The sequence below is a fragment of the Gambusia affinis genome, linkage group LG13, assembly GCF_019740435.1.
Source record: "Gambusia affinis linkage group LG13, SWU_Gaff_1.0, whole genome shotgun sequence".
Classification (NCBI taxonomy): domain Eukaryota; kingdom Metazoa; phylum Chordata; class Actinopteri; order Cyprinodontiformes; family Poeciliidae; genus Gambusia; species Gambusia affinis.
Window position 1 is genome coordinate 7,516,160 of NC_057880.1, and position 16,374 is coordinate 7,532,533.

At 40.0% G+C, this 16,374-nt stretch overlaps 1 protein-coding gene across 4 annotated transcripts in view; it reads right to left on the reverse strand.

Annotated features, from left to right (window-relative positions):
* LOC122842056 (inactive phospholipase D5-like) overlaps positions 1 to 15,294 on the reverse strand; it is a 55,834-nt gene extending 40,540 nt beyond the window's left edge. For 2 of the 4 annotated variants that reach the window (XM_044135567.1, XM_044135566.1), the window contains exon 1: positions 14,657 to 15,294. In XM_044135567.1, the coding sequence (XP_043991502.1) occupies positions 14,657 to 14,827 (171 nt within the window). In that variant the 5' untranslated portion in view covers positions 14,828 to 15,294. Of the gene's footprint in view, positions 1 to 3,179; positions 3,499 to 3,747; positions 3,830 to 14,656 lie in introns of those variants that run through there. The other 2 variants (XM_044135568.1, XM_044135569.1) reach the window with 2 other exon arrangements.
* Positions 15,295 to 16,374: the final 1,080 nt, after the last annotated feature.

The following is a 16,374-nucleotide window of genomic DNA, read 5'->3' on the forward strand; positions in this document are numbered from 1 at the left end:
GCTCCATCTTTCCTCGAAGATGTATTCCTTGGCTCACTAAAGGTAAAACAGATAGAAAGTGGGTAAGAAGAAGTCCTATTGTAGGAGTCAAGGTTTTTTTTGTTGGTTTTTTTCTTTGAGGATCTTCTTCAACGCCTTGTCGTTTCCAGAGAAGGAATCAAAACTAACCCAGAAGTGGCAAACAGAGTTAAATCAACATATTCGCTCCAAAAGCCTTTTCTGTGCCCTTGTTGTGAAATCACCTTTTAAAACACTGCCACAGGTGGCGTGTTATTTAACGTCTCTCATCAAGGGTGGTATCGCTTCTCGAAACAATACCGAATCAAGCGTGAAATTTTCCTGTCGTTCAAAAAAATACAGACTTCTTCCTAAGAACCAGCTTCAGACGATGCAACACCAAATCCCACCGGGACTCGTGCGATTTCAGCGACTTTGAAGATATTAATTTTTAAAGTGTCTTTTTGGCTGTAGAAACGCTTGGCATCTTCTTTGCTAATTAAAGGTGTTTTCATTTATTAAATATTGATATTCCTCACCAAGACAAAGCATCCGAGATCTGCCTGACGCCACTGGAAAATTACTTCAATAAGCAATCCGACTTGGGACAGTGAGTGACAGCAAAGAACACAAGTTGCTGATCCATAGTTTGGAACCTACTGAATAATACATTCCAATTTTCACATCTTCTTCTCCATCTTCTTCTTCCAGCACAGATGTTGTAAGTTTATAGCATGCAAACTGGTTTTTGACACACTCAGCATTCAGGTAGTGCGCTAGGTGTTTCATTATGTGACAGGTTTAGGCAGCGTCTTGCAATAGGATCAGTCTCAGTAGGTCTCTGCTATAGAGTAATAGAACTGTTAAATATCTTAATTACTGTCGTTTGAAATGGTGAAAAGTTTCTATCTTTATATCTTCATCCCAGAGTTTATCCTAAGCCCTGAAGGACTGACTTTGGAAACCTCTGCCGTAAACATTTTTTCAAATCTAATCTGTTGCTAAGCTTCTTTTTGTGTACCATATTTCAACACATTCTCTTCTTTTTTCCACTACTGTACTTTAAATCATTATCCCACTCATTCTTTTTGTTACCCCCTCTCTCTTTCTCTGCCCTCTGTTTTACATCACTCCTTTTCCTCTTGCTGCTCCCTGCAGTCTTGCTAAAACTCAAACTAAGCCTCTTTTTTTTTTTTTTTTTGCTCAGCAGTTTACTCTCAAGGTTCTGCCCTGCAAAGTAAGAAACACGTGGCACCAGAAGACAAAAGGAAGCATAAAATCAGACGAACGGGTCTCAGTCTCGTGGGACGGCGCAGTGATTTTTATTGAAACGACAGCTGAGCTACTCGGTGTATGTACTCTGCAGCAACTCTAAGAACACTTATAGTTCCTGATTAGAGTTGTGATGAAATCACGAATTTGGATAAATATTTCTGTTTTACTCAGCAGGGATTTAAACCTTAATTCAAAAGCTGTGACTATGCGCAAAAGAACAAAAAAAGATGGAGAATCTCTGGGTACATATGTAACAACAGGTTAAATTTTGTCTATAAGTACATTTTTCAAGCATTATTACTGCCTTTCAATACATTATTAAACTCTCAAGCAAGGGATGAAAGAATGATGAAATTAAACTACTAAAAGATAAAACAGTAACAGAGTTTATCTGTTGTGCGAGGGAGAAAAACCCCCACCTATTGCAGTTATTTGTTTTCTTTCTGGTTATATCAGCGAATTTCATTACACAGTAATTGCATTTTCAATAATGAGTGAAATGTTTTGGATGAGTTACTTCCTCTTATAGACATGCGGTCCTCGTGTCTCATGTGACAAATGAGGTAATTGCATACACAGTTGGGAGCAGTGACTGGAAAAATAAGAATCATTTCTGACAGATTGAGTTATACTTTTCCTTCCTGCGAGATAAAAATCTTGAATATGTAACATCCGAAGCTGAACGCCATGTAGCTTAAAAATGAGCTAAAGATATAAATCAAAAATAAATACTAATACAGTTTGCATCACTCGTTATTTAGTCATACAGGGCTGGTAAATCAGATTACATACAATCATCATTCCATAGTACTTTTGGTTTAATTGATTGTACAACAATCAATATAAATGGTTTAAAAGTAATTTTGAAGCAACTATATGGACTTGAATGCATGAGTTTTATGCATTCAGTGTATGTGATACGTACATTTCTTGTGAGCACCACAAGAAATGTAGACTTGTTCACTCAATTGCTGTCATGAAAGTTCCATACTGCCACGATAAAACTACATCCTCAATGAAATAAATCCCGATAGGACATTTCTGATTGTGATAAATGTCAACTTCTGACCAGATTAGTCGTACATCCATGAACACAATGTTTTAAAGTGCAACCCTGTGAGCTCACTGCCTTCTGAAGAACGTCCTGTATTTTTAGTTTGACAATGCGTAGAGCGATTCTGGAGTAAACCTCTCTGTGGTTCAGGTGCACGAAACCCTGCGCACTTTAAGGCTTGCATCATCTTAACGAGGCATCCACCCTCGTAAATAATAATCTTTTTTTTTTTTTGCGACCCGACGTCTTGTCAGTGCTTCACCAGCTTCAGACAGACAGTTGCTTGGAGGAAACTAAAACAAACTAACTGCTTCCCCAACTTGAGACACGTTTTCAGAGGAATCCAGGAAGACATGTATAAATATGTATGTAGATTAAAAAAACAGATAAGTACAGAAAAACGCAGATGACTCAATTACATGTTTCCATAGTCAGATACACTTCATGCCTACATGGGAGCAATTCCCTGGTTCTAACCTGCCATAAAGTCAGCCTATGGCAAATTTCCCTCCCCTCATCAACATGTCACAGTAAAGCACACCAGCTTCATAATAAAACCTTGCAGACCAATACAGAGCTGTCTACATTAGTATGTACACTGACATGGCTGGATGCACACTGAATAGTTCTAAAAACATCAGTGAGGTGAGCACAAGCAGGGACAGCACAGCCAATCTCTGCAACCTGCTACAGTCCGTCTCCGATCAGCACAGCTGCTCTCCAGCTGCCGAGACCTCCTTCTGTGCACTTAGTGACTTATCACTTTCTCCTCCACTCCACAGCGAGCCAGGCAACGCACAACACGACGCCGGCAGACAGACAGACGCAGCAGTTGTGAGGATGCAGAGCTCACCTTCATGATGCTTCCCTCTGTTGTCCAGAGCACATGGGCTTCTCCTGGCGTGCAACAGAAAGAGTGTATCTACGTCTCCTGATCCTTAGCTCCTCCCCCTTTTCCACCCGGAGACACAGGCGAGGGGAGTCCTTCCCTCTCTGCACAGCAAAAAAATCTCTGTGTTGCTGTTTGTAAATGTGTGTGTGTGTGTGTGTGTGTGTGTGTGAGAGAAGAGTGTGTGTGGCTCAGGAAGAATGAGAGAGCAGAAAGTGGCTCCCTTTCTTAAAGTCTTGTCCAACTATATGAATAAAAACTCTGAATCTATCTATCTATCTATCTATCTATCTATCTATCTATCTATCTATCTATCTATCTATCTATCTATCTATCTATCTATCTATCTATCTATCTATCTATCTATCTATCTATCTATCTATCTATCTATCTATCTATCTATCTATCTATCTATCTATCTATCTATCTATCTATCTATCTATCTATCTATCTATCTATCTATCTATCTATCTACCTCTTCCTGTTTCTTTTCTCCCCTCTGTCTCACTTTCCTCCTTTCCTCTCATCTCACCGTATCGAATGTTTGTCCACCTTCTCCTTCTCTCTCTCTCTTCATCCCTGCCTCCATCCTTCCTGTCTTCCTCCCTTCTCTTCCTCCTGCTATCTCGCCTCTCTTCTCCCTCTAATAGCAGGCTCACATTTCCCTGCTCTCCCTGCACACACACACCCATAAAGGGGAGGGGAGAGAGGGAACGCAGTCCAGCCCCGTACATCCATCCTGCTTGTCTCTCCTCTTACCTTTCGGAGCTTGTTCTGCTGTCGTTACATCAAACACAGTATGGAGTAACTCTCCAGTTTGATTTAACACTCAAACTGCATTAAACAAGGGAAACGGAGAGACAAAAGGTAAAAACGGAGAGACAATCTGTGTTTTTAAAGGATTTGCTAAAAGTAGTTCTTAAATGCCAGTTCCTTTCCCAGACAATAACGTGGAAGGCTCTCTAAAACTCAAGTCAGATTCTGTTTAGACAGCAACTCTGTGCTGACTCAGAGTGGTCAATAGGGGGGAAACAACTGCACTTTATTACTGTTTTTCTCAGTGCGTTTCTCAGAACGGAATTGAAATTCTAAGAACTACTTGTTCGACCTTCGAATCACTGTGTCACTTGTGCCTGTCGGGGGGGGGGAAAAAAACAACAACAGTTTCTCATTTTGCTGAAGAAGTTGTACATCCATGTAAGTGACCACATTCGATTCCCTGCTTCTTTCCTACGTTTTCTATTGCTAATGGCATGTGGCTCAAAATGTACTTTAATGTTTTCTATTGAATAGTCTTAACCTCAACATTTAAGGATAAGTTTGTTGTTTAAGTGCTGCCATGAAAACATCCTGTCTGACCACTCTCTTGCTGGAACAGGTTGCCTTGCTTTTTTGTTGTTTTTTTGTTGTTTTTTTTAAAATCTGTCCTCCATTGATCAATCACTCCCACTTGAGTTCTGAGTTTCTTTAAAGTAGGTAAACGTACAAAGCATTAGGTCAACCAATAGTCAACAAGTTTTCTGAAATAACTCAAAGGTGCATCCCGTGAACCATCGACTGCCAAGTATATAGTACATGGCATGCAGCCAGATCACAACACAATATTGCATTTCTTACAAGGATTCGGACATGATGAACAGCCATAGAGGAGCTGCAGCAGCAGAAGAAGAAGAGGCTGCGAACATAATGGCTTCAACATAATCACAATATGGTTTGTGACCCACAGCGGGACGCTGATGGAGTTCCTCTCTCGCCCTGCTCTTCATTTCTTTACTCCATTGGTGAATTACTCCCACAACGGAGATGGACATTCTCTGACCGCCGTCCATATACATGGATTCCTTCTGGCTGCCATGGATGCAGCGTCTGATGGCGTCACAGACGCCTGCAGAGGCCTGAGTAAGACGCTCTACAAAATTGTTTCAGAGAGGATATTTGTTGTGAAGAGAGTTTGTGGTCCAACAGACAGGTGTAGGAGGCTCTGTACTACCTACAGCACCACAGGGGTAGTTTTCCTTTAGGAGGTGGACTCAAACTGCAGTCCTGAGTCCTGCAACGTTTACATGCATTCCTTGTCCTACACACTTGAATCCCTGTTTTTTCAGTCACTTTGGTACATTTCTCGAATCATTGGCAAGAGCCAATGTCCTTCTCAATATCCTTGGTTCATCGCTCAAAACTAAATATCTGTCAATTACATGTTTCCTGAGTCAGGAAACATGTAATAATGACAAGTTTTTGTTTCATTGTGTGTGGATAAGACAGTCAAATTGCTTAGTCAATATGTCAATATAACAGTGTGGCTAAAGTTTTGATGACAAGTGTCGTAAATTGTAACTCTGGGCGATCACTTCATGTACATAGCTAAATAACTTCTATTTTACTGTCATTCCTGCACTTTATATTTAATATTTATATTTATATTTATATTTTATATTGTATTTTATTTATTCTGGAGTAACCTCATTGGAACCTCAAAACATTGTCCTGAGCCGTATGCAACGAAATTTTGTTATGTATACACCCCTGTGCATACAAAATGACAATAAAGTCTGTCTAAGTCTAAGTCAATGGCAAGATTCACATTTAAGGTTTTACAATAATTTGTTGACAGATTGTGTCATTGTGATTCAGACAGGAGTAGACAGCACTGCAGAGCGCAAAGAAAAACAAAAGGAAAGTGGAATCCATCCATCCATTTTCTAATCACCCTTGTCCCTAATGGGGTCGGGAGGGTTGCTGGTTCCTATCCCCAGCTAACGTTCCGGGCGAGAGGCGGGGTTCACCCTGGACAGGCTGTCGAAAACAGACAGGACAAACAACCATTCACACACACACTCACACCTAGGGAGAATTTAGAGAAACCAATTAACCTGACAGTCATGTTTTTGGACTGTGGGAGGAAGCCGGAGAACCCGGAGAGAACCCACCATGCACATGGAGAACATGCAAACTCCATGCAGAAAGACCCCAGAACGAGAATCGAACCCAGGACCTTCTTGCTGCAAGGCAACAGCTCTACCAACTGCGCCACTGTGCAGCCGTGAAAGTGGAACCTAAAGATGAAATACTAGACTGAATCATGTCCGTTACATTTCATATCGAACTAAAACTTCAGCGGCCTCAGAATCTAGCATCTAACAAAAGATTTTGCTCCCATAAATCAACCGCTTTAAACTTTTTGATTCATTTGTTGGCAGCAGTGACACGTCTGTGATGAGCTGCTGACTCACTTTCCTTCTGCTGCTGCTAACTCAGAAAGCAGGCAGCTGTTATTGTCTAATTCTGTCACTTTATGTCCCGCAACATCATCAGTCTTTGAAGTGCCAGTGAGCCCAGAAATGGCAAAGCATAAATCTCAAAGGCAGGACGATACGATAAGACCTCTGAGCAGAACCCCAAGGTGAGTAATTGGTTGCCTTTTGGTTTGTGAAACTGCATCTCGGCCCGATGTGAACGGTCTTGTGAAGTTTCCGAGTGAGCTCCGCATCGCAGGAGCCGTCAAAGAGACTATAACGTCAAGGGACACTTACCTCGCACTCTTGAAAGGAAACATTCTCTGACAGAAAAATATGTTAGATATTTTTTAAAATGTGTCAGTTTCAAGTTTCAAGTTTTATTGTCAAACTGCTACTTTCAGCTTTCTTGCTGCTTACAGCGGATCTCTGTTTTACCCTGTATGCTGGTCGACAGCTCCGACCGGGCCATTTCACAGCCAGCCTGTTTTTACAGTTGACCTTAGCACTTTTTTTTTCATTATTATTATTTGCCGTGCTCTCTGGCAGATGGTGGGGGGGTTCCTCGGACGCTACACAACATGGAAAGGTCAGCTCTTGCTTCAGCCAAACAGCGTGAGAGAGAGAGAGATGTGAGGGGGTGTGCGGTAGCTGCTTCACTTTCTCTGTTTTCATGTTTTTAGAGGACGGCTTTCAAGCCCTGACTAAACCCACATAAACCTTTGGAAAAAAAAAATCTCACAGATCAGGAGGAACTGTATTAAAACATGATCATAAAATAATAATTTGTCTTCTTAAGAGAGGAAAGAGAACCTAATGGGTCTCTGTTAATTATCCAATTAATGAAAGTCACAAATTGGTCTGGTTATGCTTTTCAGTTTTTTTTGTGTTTTTTTTAACTCAACTCGATACAACTTGATGTCTCAATGTGAAAAGATACAACCAATTAACTGCAAATGAGTTGGATCTATTTGTTTGCTACATTGTCCAACAGCTCCCCCTGCTGGCGCAACAGCAAATGTAAGCTAAACGTCTTTGAATAAAAGGAGAATGCATCTAAAATAACGTTGCATCACTTGTCCGATGCAAACATGCAGCACATTTCAAAAGTATTCACACCTCTTGAACCTTTTCTCATTTGGTCACTCTACAACCACAAACTCCAATAAATGTTTACTTGGCTTTTGTGTGATAGACCAACATGTAGTAGCTTTGAAAGGGAAGGACAAGAACTTTGTTATGGAGCAACAAAGTAGAAATAAAATCAGTGCAACATGCAGTCTTGTGAAGTCAACTAATAATTAAATTCAGCAGGCACATGCAGTGGGGGGGGCAAAAGGGGGCCTTAGACAGGAACCCCCTCCCTTCCAGCCCCCCGAAACCCTTCCTACTATGAACCTCAGATTCACTAATAGTGTTTCTATATAGATAAGGTGAAGTCTTTGACAGGGAGGTTTATTTAGCCGTACAGTGCTGGTAAATCAGAGTACTCTACATCATTTCTGTCCTGATGGAATCTCTCCCCAGATTCTCAGGAAACCGATCCAGATGTTTGAACAATTGTTGCATTTTGATGCTCATGTTGCATTCATGGTTCAGAAAGTTGACCTGGTTGAGCAAAACCAATGAAATTTTCAGAGTCAGCACATCAAAATTACCCTAAAACAGCTGAAAAACCCCAGACAATTTTTTTGGCTGTTGACCAGTGTAATATACTGACACACACATAGATGAAATTTGAAGCACCTTATTGAGCTACGTCTCTTCCCATCATCAGATTTGTAGCTTTAACCAAAGAGAAACTGTTTGCCCGAAAACAGCAATTCATGGTAAAACCTCCAAGGGCGATGTTCTGAAAAATCCAACAAAGTTCATGTTTAATCTGTCATCCAATAACGGACTGCAAAGTCCGTTATACACTCCATTAATCTGCCCTGTATGAAACATCCAGTGTTGAACTTCCCAACAGCAGTTCAACACTTCTGTTGGGAAGCATGGAGAGGAGACAACAAACAGACTCTGATCATTGAGACCACAACAGAACTTCTCTGCCTACATGCAACGCCATGTGTGGCTGAAAACAAACACTGCACAGTACCCTGAACACACCATCTCCTCAACATACGATGATGACGGTGGCGTCATTGTGTGGGGGTAGAGTTTACTCCAACTGGGATCGAGGAAACTGGTCAATGCTAGTGGGAAGATGGACTCACATAAATACAGGGGGAATCCTGAGGAAAAACCAAAGTGTACTTTCCTGCAGAGCAACAATCCTGCGCTGAAATGCATGGGCTAGTCTGGAACTAAATGTAGTTGAGAATCAGTGGCAGGACTTGACTCTTCACGACACGTTTAATCACGTCTGAAGAAGCTGCCGCTGCAGAATGGATGAGGCAGGATGCGAAACAGGGAGCGAAACACCCGGAGCTTCTGTTTAGTGGTCTCCCGGAGTTTGTACTAAGCTTCCAGCTATGCGCAGCTCACATCTAGTTAGATTTTCAAGTTCCAGATACAGATGACACTTGCAGACAATTAGAAAAGGCAACTTTTGTCAAATGGGCTGTGATGTGCTTCCTATTTGATTTTATTAACCTCCCATAACCCTGGCTGACTTCCCAGAAAGAAAGCATCTGCTTTAACAGACAACAAGAAAGAGCTTTAATTAAAGCGACTCCGAATACTGAATACAGAAAAGGGTGTGGGGCAGCCGAAAGATCAAAAAGAATCATTATTATGGAGCTGCTGCTTAATGCCGAACTGCTGAGAAACAGCACAAAGATAAAGGTGACTGCTAATGACTGCCAAATAAAAATTCACCAAGCACAGATAACAAGGAGACGAAGTCTGAAAATAATTGCCCATAGCTGCAGGAATGGGGCCTGTGCTGCTGTGAAGGTGGACAACAATGCCTGAGATGATTATGGACTAACAAGGCTGGACTGCAGAGATTGAGTTTGTAGGAAATGAGCAGAGAAGACAGCAACTCTTTCACTCAAGCACTGAAAACTTTAGGAGAAATTCCACTTTGTTTTGTTAGCAGGTTTGCTGTAGTTCGGTAAAGAAATATATATTTTTTGTGACATTTTATCTTTATTCCAAATTGTTCAGTAAGTAAGGTCAGTGAAAACACACATATGTATATGTACAGTATATAGTTTGGATCAGGAGTTTACACCTATTTATATGTATGGAACCCATGCTAGTCTGAGGTTTGTGATCATTTATTTTCTTTTTAATGCATACCATGCACAAAATTATACATAAAGAGTTAAACGCTGTTTGCACACTCCCACCAAAAGATAAATGCAGCCATCAAAAAGCTTCTACTATAATTATGTCTGGATTTTTTTCAAAAAGAAGTGCTAATCTGATCAGATTCTTATTTTGCGTATTGGAATAAGCAACTTAAGCAGCTAAATTTTGCTTATTCAAAAAGAAAAAATGTAGCCGCTTGCATTGTACCAAAAACAAATGCAAGCAGCATTTGTTTGGTATAAACGATGCTGTTTTTTCATACCAAAAAAAAAAAAAGCAGCAAACCTTTTAGAAACATTTTTTTCTAAAAAGAACAAAAGATTCTTTTTTTTCTCCTCTTTTCTATTTTTTTTTTTTTTTTTTTTTTTTTTTAGAAAGAATGAATTTGGCTTTTTTTTTTTACAATCTAGTATCAATCATTTTCTACAATCAGACTGACTGACCAAATGCAATGCAGCTGACAGGTACTGAAATCCCGGGTGGTGTGTGAAACTTTCCAAAAACATTCCATCAAATTCCCAAGATGGAAAACCAAGTACATGCAGTGATTTCTTTGACTCTTAATCTGCAACACTGAATTCATGTCGCTTCAGCTGGGATAAATGCTGCTTTTCCTCATAGACTTCATTCCATTAGGACACATATATGGGAAAACGAATGAACCAAACTTCCTCTACGTTAGGCTACGGGGAGAAATCTCCTTAGTGCCTGATAAAGTCTGACCAACATTACTGCCAACTTAAGCCGTTCATCAACCCCGCTCCCACTGAAGTGAAAATACAGTCAGCTTCTCCACTACAAACTATCAATCCCTAAAACTCCTGCGGGAGATTTCACTTTCTGTCTAAGTGATGCAGAGTTAGCCTCCTAGCCAGCCTGTCAGCTGCTGATCTGTTTTGTTTTAAACAAACACACCGGGTCCATCAGCTGACAGAGGGAGTTAGAGATTGCACAGTGTTTCCCAGAGTGACGTGTGAATCTAAAAGCAAGCGTGTGAAGCCGGGTTGACGTTCGTGTGCAGAAAGTCCAGAATAACATAATGACATGATGGACAATCTACTCAGCTCCCACTCAAAGACTTTTAATGCATCATTTAAGGCACTTGGTTTTAGAAAAGCCACTTCAGTGCCACACGAAGTGGAGCTGAAAAAAAAAAAAAGAACATAAACAAAAAACTAATGAAAAAAGCATCAACCTACACTTGTGAAAGTCCAGGATAAAAGTGAAAACCAACCTCAAATATTCAGCAACTAACAGTCAGATAGATCTTATGAAACCTTTCAATAGCGCCTCTGTTTTCAAACTCAAATTGTTGCTGTTTTGGTTTGTTTCATTTAATTAATAATTTAATTATGGTTTTTTTTGTACCTTTTTGTCCTCCATAAACAATTACTTATGCTCTTTATTTGTCGAATTCATAACATTTTTTTTTTTTTTTAATGTTTTGTTATTGTCTTATGAAGCAAGTCTTCATCTCAATGGAGCCATTTGCAGGCTAATAAAGGTTTGATAAAGAAGAAACTAATATTAAGCCTTCCAGTGGCTTTAATGGTTTACCATCTATGATTACAAAAAACGTTTTTAATGTACATATCAACCAAAAGCAGACTTAGGATCAGACGAAGTACCTGTAGCTTTGCTGTGATGAAATACATCTAATGACCAAACAGAGCGCCGACAAAAATCAGCAAACGTTCATTTAAATGTGAGGCTTAATTTTTGGGTTTTTTTTGGTAACTATTCGTAAAAGACCCAGATGACACTGACAGATTATGATGTGGTAAGACTCTGTTTACTTTTTCCCAGCAGGGCAACATGTCTCACATAAAGTAGGGTGGATTATATCACACTTAACAAGATGCCTGTGGAGCAACTCTTAAAAATGTTGGACCGCAACATAAAACAGTAGACCAAATGTTGGTTCCCCTGTGGGGCTCTACTGAAAGTATACCACAGGTTTTTACAAGTTTTTTTAAGATGCAGTTGAAACTATACCTTTTATTTTTAGCCTTTAGAAAGTAGAAATTAAACTGACCTAAAAAAAGAGAAGTTTAGTCTGACTCAACTTCGCAGGCAGTCAGAGAAAAACGTGTATGTGAATTAGATTCAACGGTAGAAACATGGCTTATAATTGATATTTAGTAATGAGAGCATGAATTCCAAAAGAACAATGCTTCTGAAATAAGTATAAGAATGTGAGTATATCAATCTTTAAGAGACGTGTTGGCCGAGAGATTGTTACAATGTTACTCTAATTATGCATCTTGATTTTCTCGGTTGGCCGTGTTAAATAAAACTGGTCAACACCGACATCCGGCGGCACTTTTCATCAAACTCCTCATCTGTTTCCTGCATTACTCCATTTATCATTTCTGTCAGCAGATCAACTCCTACTCCTCCCGTTAGATTTATGTGCCGACCATTTTTCCCTAAGAAAATCTCATTAAACGTCTAGTTTTTCATGGCAAGTCCGGGAAATCGAATCCGTCGGATGTTATCAACATTCAGCTCCCTCTGTAATTTTCCCCACCGCTCTCAAAGATCTGCAACAACAACAACAAAAATTATATATTGAATAAAAAGTATCTCACACTGAGAATTTTAAAGATCCGATTATCAAGTTGAGCACATTTATTTAGTGGAGAGTAGTTTACTTAAGATTCTATTCAGGGACATCACTAAGTCGTCTCCTGATCGGGTAGCATCTTTTATGTGTTGTTTCTTTCGCTAATTAATAATTTTTTCTTATTTTTTTTTAGAAAAAAATTATTTGACTTTTATGTAAAACCTGGCATTTTAAAGGCTTATTGATAATATGCACTCCAACAAAGTGTATTGGGCCTTTGAGACAGAAACAGACCCACAGACTCACATATCCTTCACCATTCAGAACAGTTTGCATAAAGTGCTTTTCACATATTCATCCTTTTTTTAAGTCACTCTGGCACCTGAAGGGTTAGTTGTCAAAAAGCTGAATCTTAGTGTCACTTGAACGCTGAGATTTGACAATGTAGCAAGAGTTAGACATTCACGTTTGTGATTGTTGGATAGAAAAAGCTTTTAAAATGAGGAAGCGCAGATGAATTATGGATTGTTGTCCTAACTTTTACTGTATGCCCAGTGACCTCAGTCTTTGTTTATTTAAACATACAAATATTTATCTGAAATAATAACTTAACATAGCATATGCTACAGAGACTTGGTGATCCCTATTTAGAAATGATCATTTAGTGCTTTAGACTAATAGCAGAATTATAATCTATTCTTGGACAAAAGGGGAGCAAATGCTGTGATAGGATCGCAAAAATAATGAAAAACAATTCCAGCAGCAGTAAGGTTCAGGTCCACTTTGGCTACTGTTTAATAATGCATAAAAAGCCTACATATATGTGCATGTGATACATTTGGTCTGCAGAAAATGAAAAGAGAATTTGCTGCGAGGTCTGTGATCTGGCATTTGTAGACAAGAAAAATATTTATTTTTTTCCCAGAAAACCTTTTTAAACTTAAACTTGTGTCTCCGTTCTGTGAGACTGCAGGAGGGAGACAGGCTGCTTCATCATCCCGGTTGATTATGCAGACAGACTGCGAAGCAGCTCTCAGGACTCGACGCTGTTCACCTCCACCATCAAATATTCAGCACGCAGCTTTTCTACACTTTTTCCTGATGTTAAATCTCCACACTTAGAAGCCTAACGCTGAGTGTTGATTCTGTTTACCTGCAGGCGGGGGAGCCTCCAGAGCCGCTCCTGACTTCTGTCTGGTAACGAATAAAACACTAACAGCAAACAATGAGTCTAAGAAGCAGCTTGTGTGAGGAAATTTCTCTCCGAGTGCAAAAATCCCATGGTGATGAATTTTGAAAAAGGCACAACAGCACAGGACTGATATGCGTCGCAGCTTTCAGAAAGGCAAACACGGTCGTGGTTTGATGACCTTTTTTCGCATGTCTTCCCTCCCTCTGTCTGACCACAAATACACTACAGCCAAAAAGGACTTTAAAAAATAAAGCTTAGTCAGATTGCATGAAGTCACTAAAAATCAATTTTAGAGTCTTGACATAGATTCTCTTTGAATCTTTGACTGGGCCATTCTCAGAGATGAAGCAGTTTGGATCTAAACCACTCCATCTCAACTCTAGCTATAAATTTATAGCTATTGTTCTGTGTTTAGCTAGCCCTGAACAAATTGCTATGAAATATCACCCAATCACCATGTTTCCCCGACCCAGTTGGCCCACATTATGATGCTGCCGCTACCAAACACTCCCAATTTTTTTAATAAATTGATTGAATGAATGAATAAATTTCATTCCTCAGTTAACATATAACCCCACGTTTTAGCAATAACATTTTGATGATTTAGCTTGTAAGACAAGGCTGTCCAAAGTGTGGCCAGGAGGCTGTTTGCAGCCCTTGATTGCATTTCAAGAATAACCTAAACTTGGTTTGATGGTTAAAATCTTAAAATGGAAAATGTAATATGTAACAAAAAGGTATTCTTCCAGGATTTGTCTTAACATCCAGTGGCCTTTATTAAAATGTAGACCCCATTTAATAAACTTGGACAAATAAAGCAAGACTGAACCATGAACGATTAAATACAAATATGGACAAAAAAATAAAAATTTAGGCATACAAAGAACTACAGACACCTGACTGCTTTGCTTATTTGATTAAAATATAGTGTGTAGTTTATTTAGCCAGTAAAAAGAAAAAAGAAAAAACTTTTTCCAATTAGAATTAAAAGCACAAAACATTTTGTTTTGTACTTTACCAAAAAGTATACCACTACTATAAGGGTGACGAGTTACATCTTCAGCACTGACTCTTGTATCCTGACAGCTCTGATATACCAGCAGTCAGTGTGGCTGCACGACTGCAGCCACACTGAATCTTCCTCTTCTGTATTCAGTTGTTCCAGTATTTCTCTGCATTCAGGACTTACGTGTTCGAGCTTTTCCCTCCTGCGAAGCCAAACGCTGGCCGAGTAGTCCTGCTGCTGGACCGCAGTTATGATGGAGCTGGCCGGGAGTCCAGGGGGCTGGAAGCCAAAGCCGATCCCCTGACCCTTCAGGTCGTGACCTCCTAGTTGGCCCCGGGTCCCTCGCGCCTCCATGGCTGGTTGTTTGACTGATTTCTGCAGCTCAGTTTTAGTTACAGATTTTCTTTTAAAATCTGTTTAAATTGCTTGTTGGTGTTTTAATAAGTGTTGAAAACATTTTTTTTTTGTCCCCCAGCTGCATCATGAACATTTAGCACATCACATTTCTAATAATAACAATAAAAAAATATTTTAAACAATGAGCTGCGTGCATTCAGTTCCAGTCTTTTCAGAGATACAAAAATATGCATAAGACTAGCATTAACAGCTTTCCTCAAATGCATCAAGAAATAGCTTTAGCTGCCGTCATACCCCTTATTTTCTTCTTCACCTCTGTGGGGATGAAGTCCAGAAGCTGAAGATAATCTTCCAATATCTGATCTGTCCGAAAAGTGAGGATTCATGTTATGACAGTGTCCTGAAAAGGTCTCTGTATTTGATTTAGCCTGAGCCAGACCTGTTAAGCCCTCAGCAGACCAGAGTCTCTGACTAACAGTGATCAGGGCTCCCACTGATCCAGCCATCCCCAGTGTGTGTGTGTGTGTGAGGAAGAGAAGGAGAGAGGAGAAGGGAGGGTGCTGGCAAACCCAGAGAAAGTGAGCAAGGGTAAAAGGAGTGCAGCATCACAGAGAGAGAGAGGAAGGAAACACCAGTGGAACCAGTGGATGGACACACCCATTTCTACTTTGCTCTCTCTTTTTTTTTATATCTTCCTCTCACTCTCTCTTTTTTTCCCCAGTCCTTCCTCGGTTCACAAACGTTTCTCTTTTAATCTTTGTTTTCATGTTTTCCTTTCCTTTAAGTTAATAAATGTGTAAACCACACACACACACACGCACACACACCCACACACACCCACGCATGCACACCCACGCACACACACACATACACACACACACGCACACACTTAGCTCTATCAAAGCAGAGTGGTGCAGTGGAGCTGCAGCACCTCTCTTCCTTTACCTTTCCTCATCGTGCCAGAGAAGCAACAGAGCTGAAAGCCTTTAATTGGCACCTCCTGGGCAAACTCCTACACCGCAAAATACTCATTCACTCTATTATTTCAGCCTCCGTTCAGAAAGAGCGGCTTGTCTTGGTATGTATTTAAAGCTCACCACAGCCATAGTCGCAGTCCTGTAGCTTTTTTAATAAGAAAGGTTGTCCCCCTTCAGGGAGATGTGTCGCCAAAACAGCGGCTGTGAACAGAGAATTGAGTTCCCACGATGTGAGCAAGACAACTTTACTTCCACACACACAAATCACATGGTACAAACAGTGGGACCATTAGTGGCTGGCAGCCAGAGAGCCTTGTGCACTGAAATGGAAATGATGGATCTTAATTGGATGCCAGAAACTCCAGGTTCTGTTAAAAATGTCAGCAACGGACATCAAAACCATCAGCTTAGAGAACTGAACGATCTGCCTCATGTTTTTATGTAAAAATAAAAGAAAAAGGACCATTAAGTAATTTTGAAAACGTCACTCTGTCTATAGACATATTTAGATGTTAAACTAGCTTCATTGATTCACTATAGTGATATTGTCATCCTTTCTGGCAGATA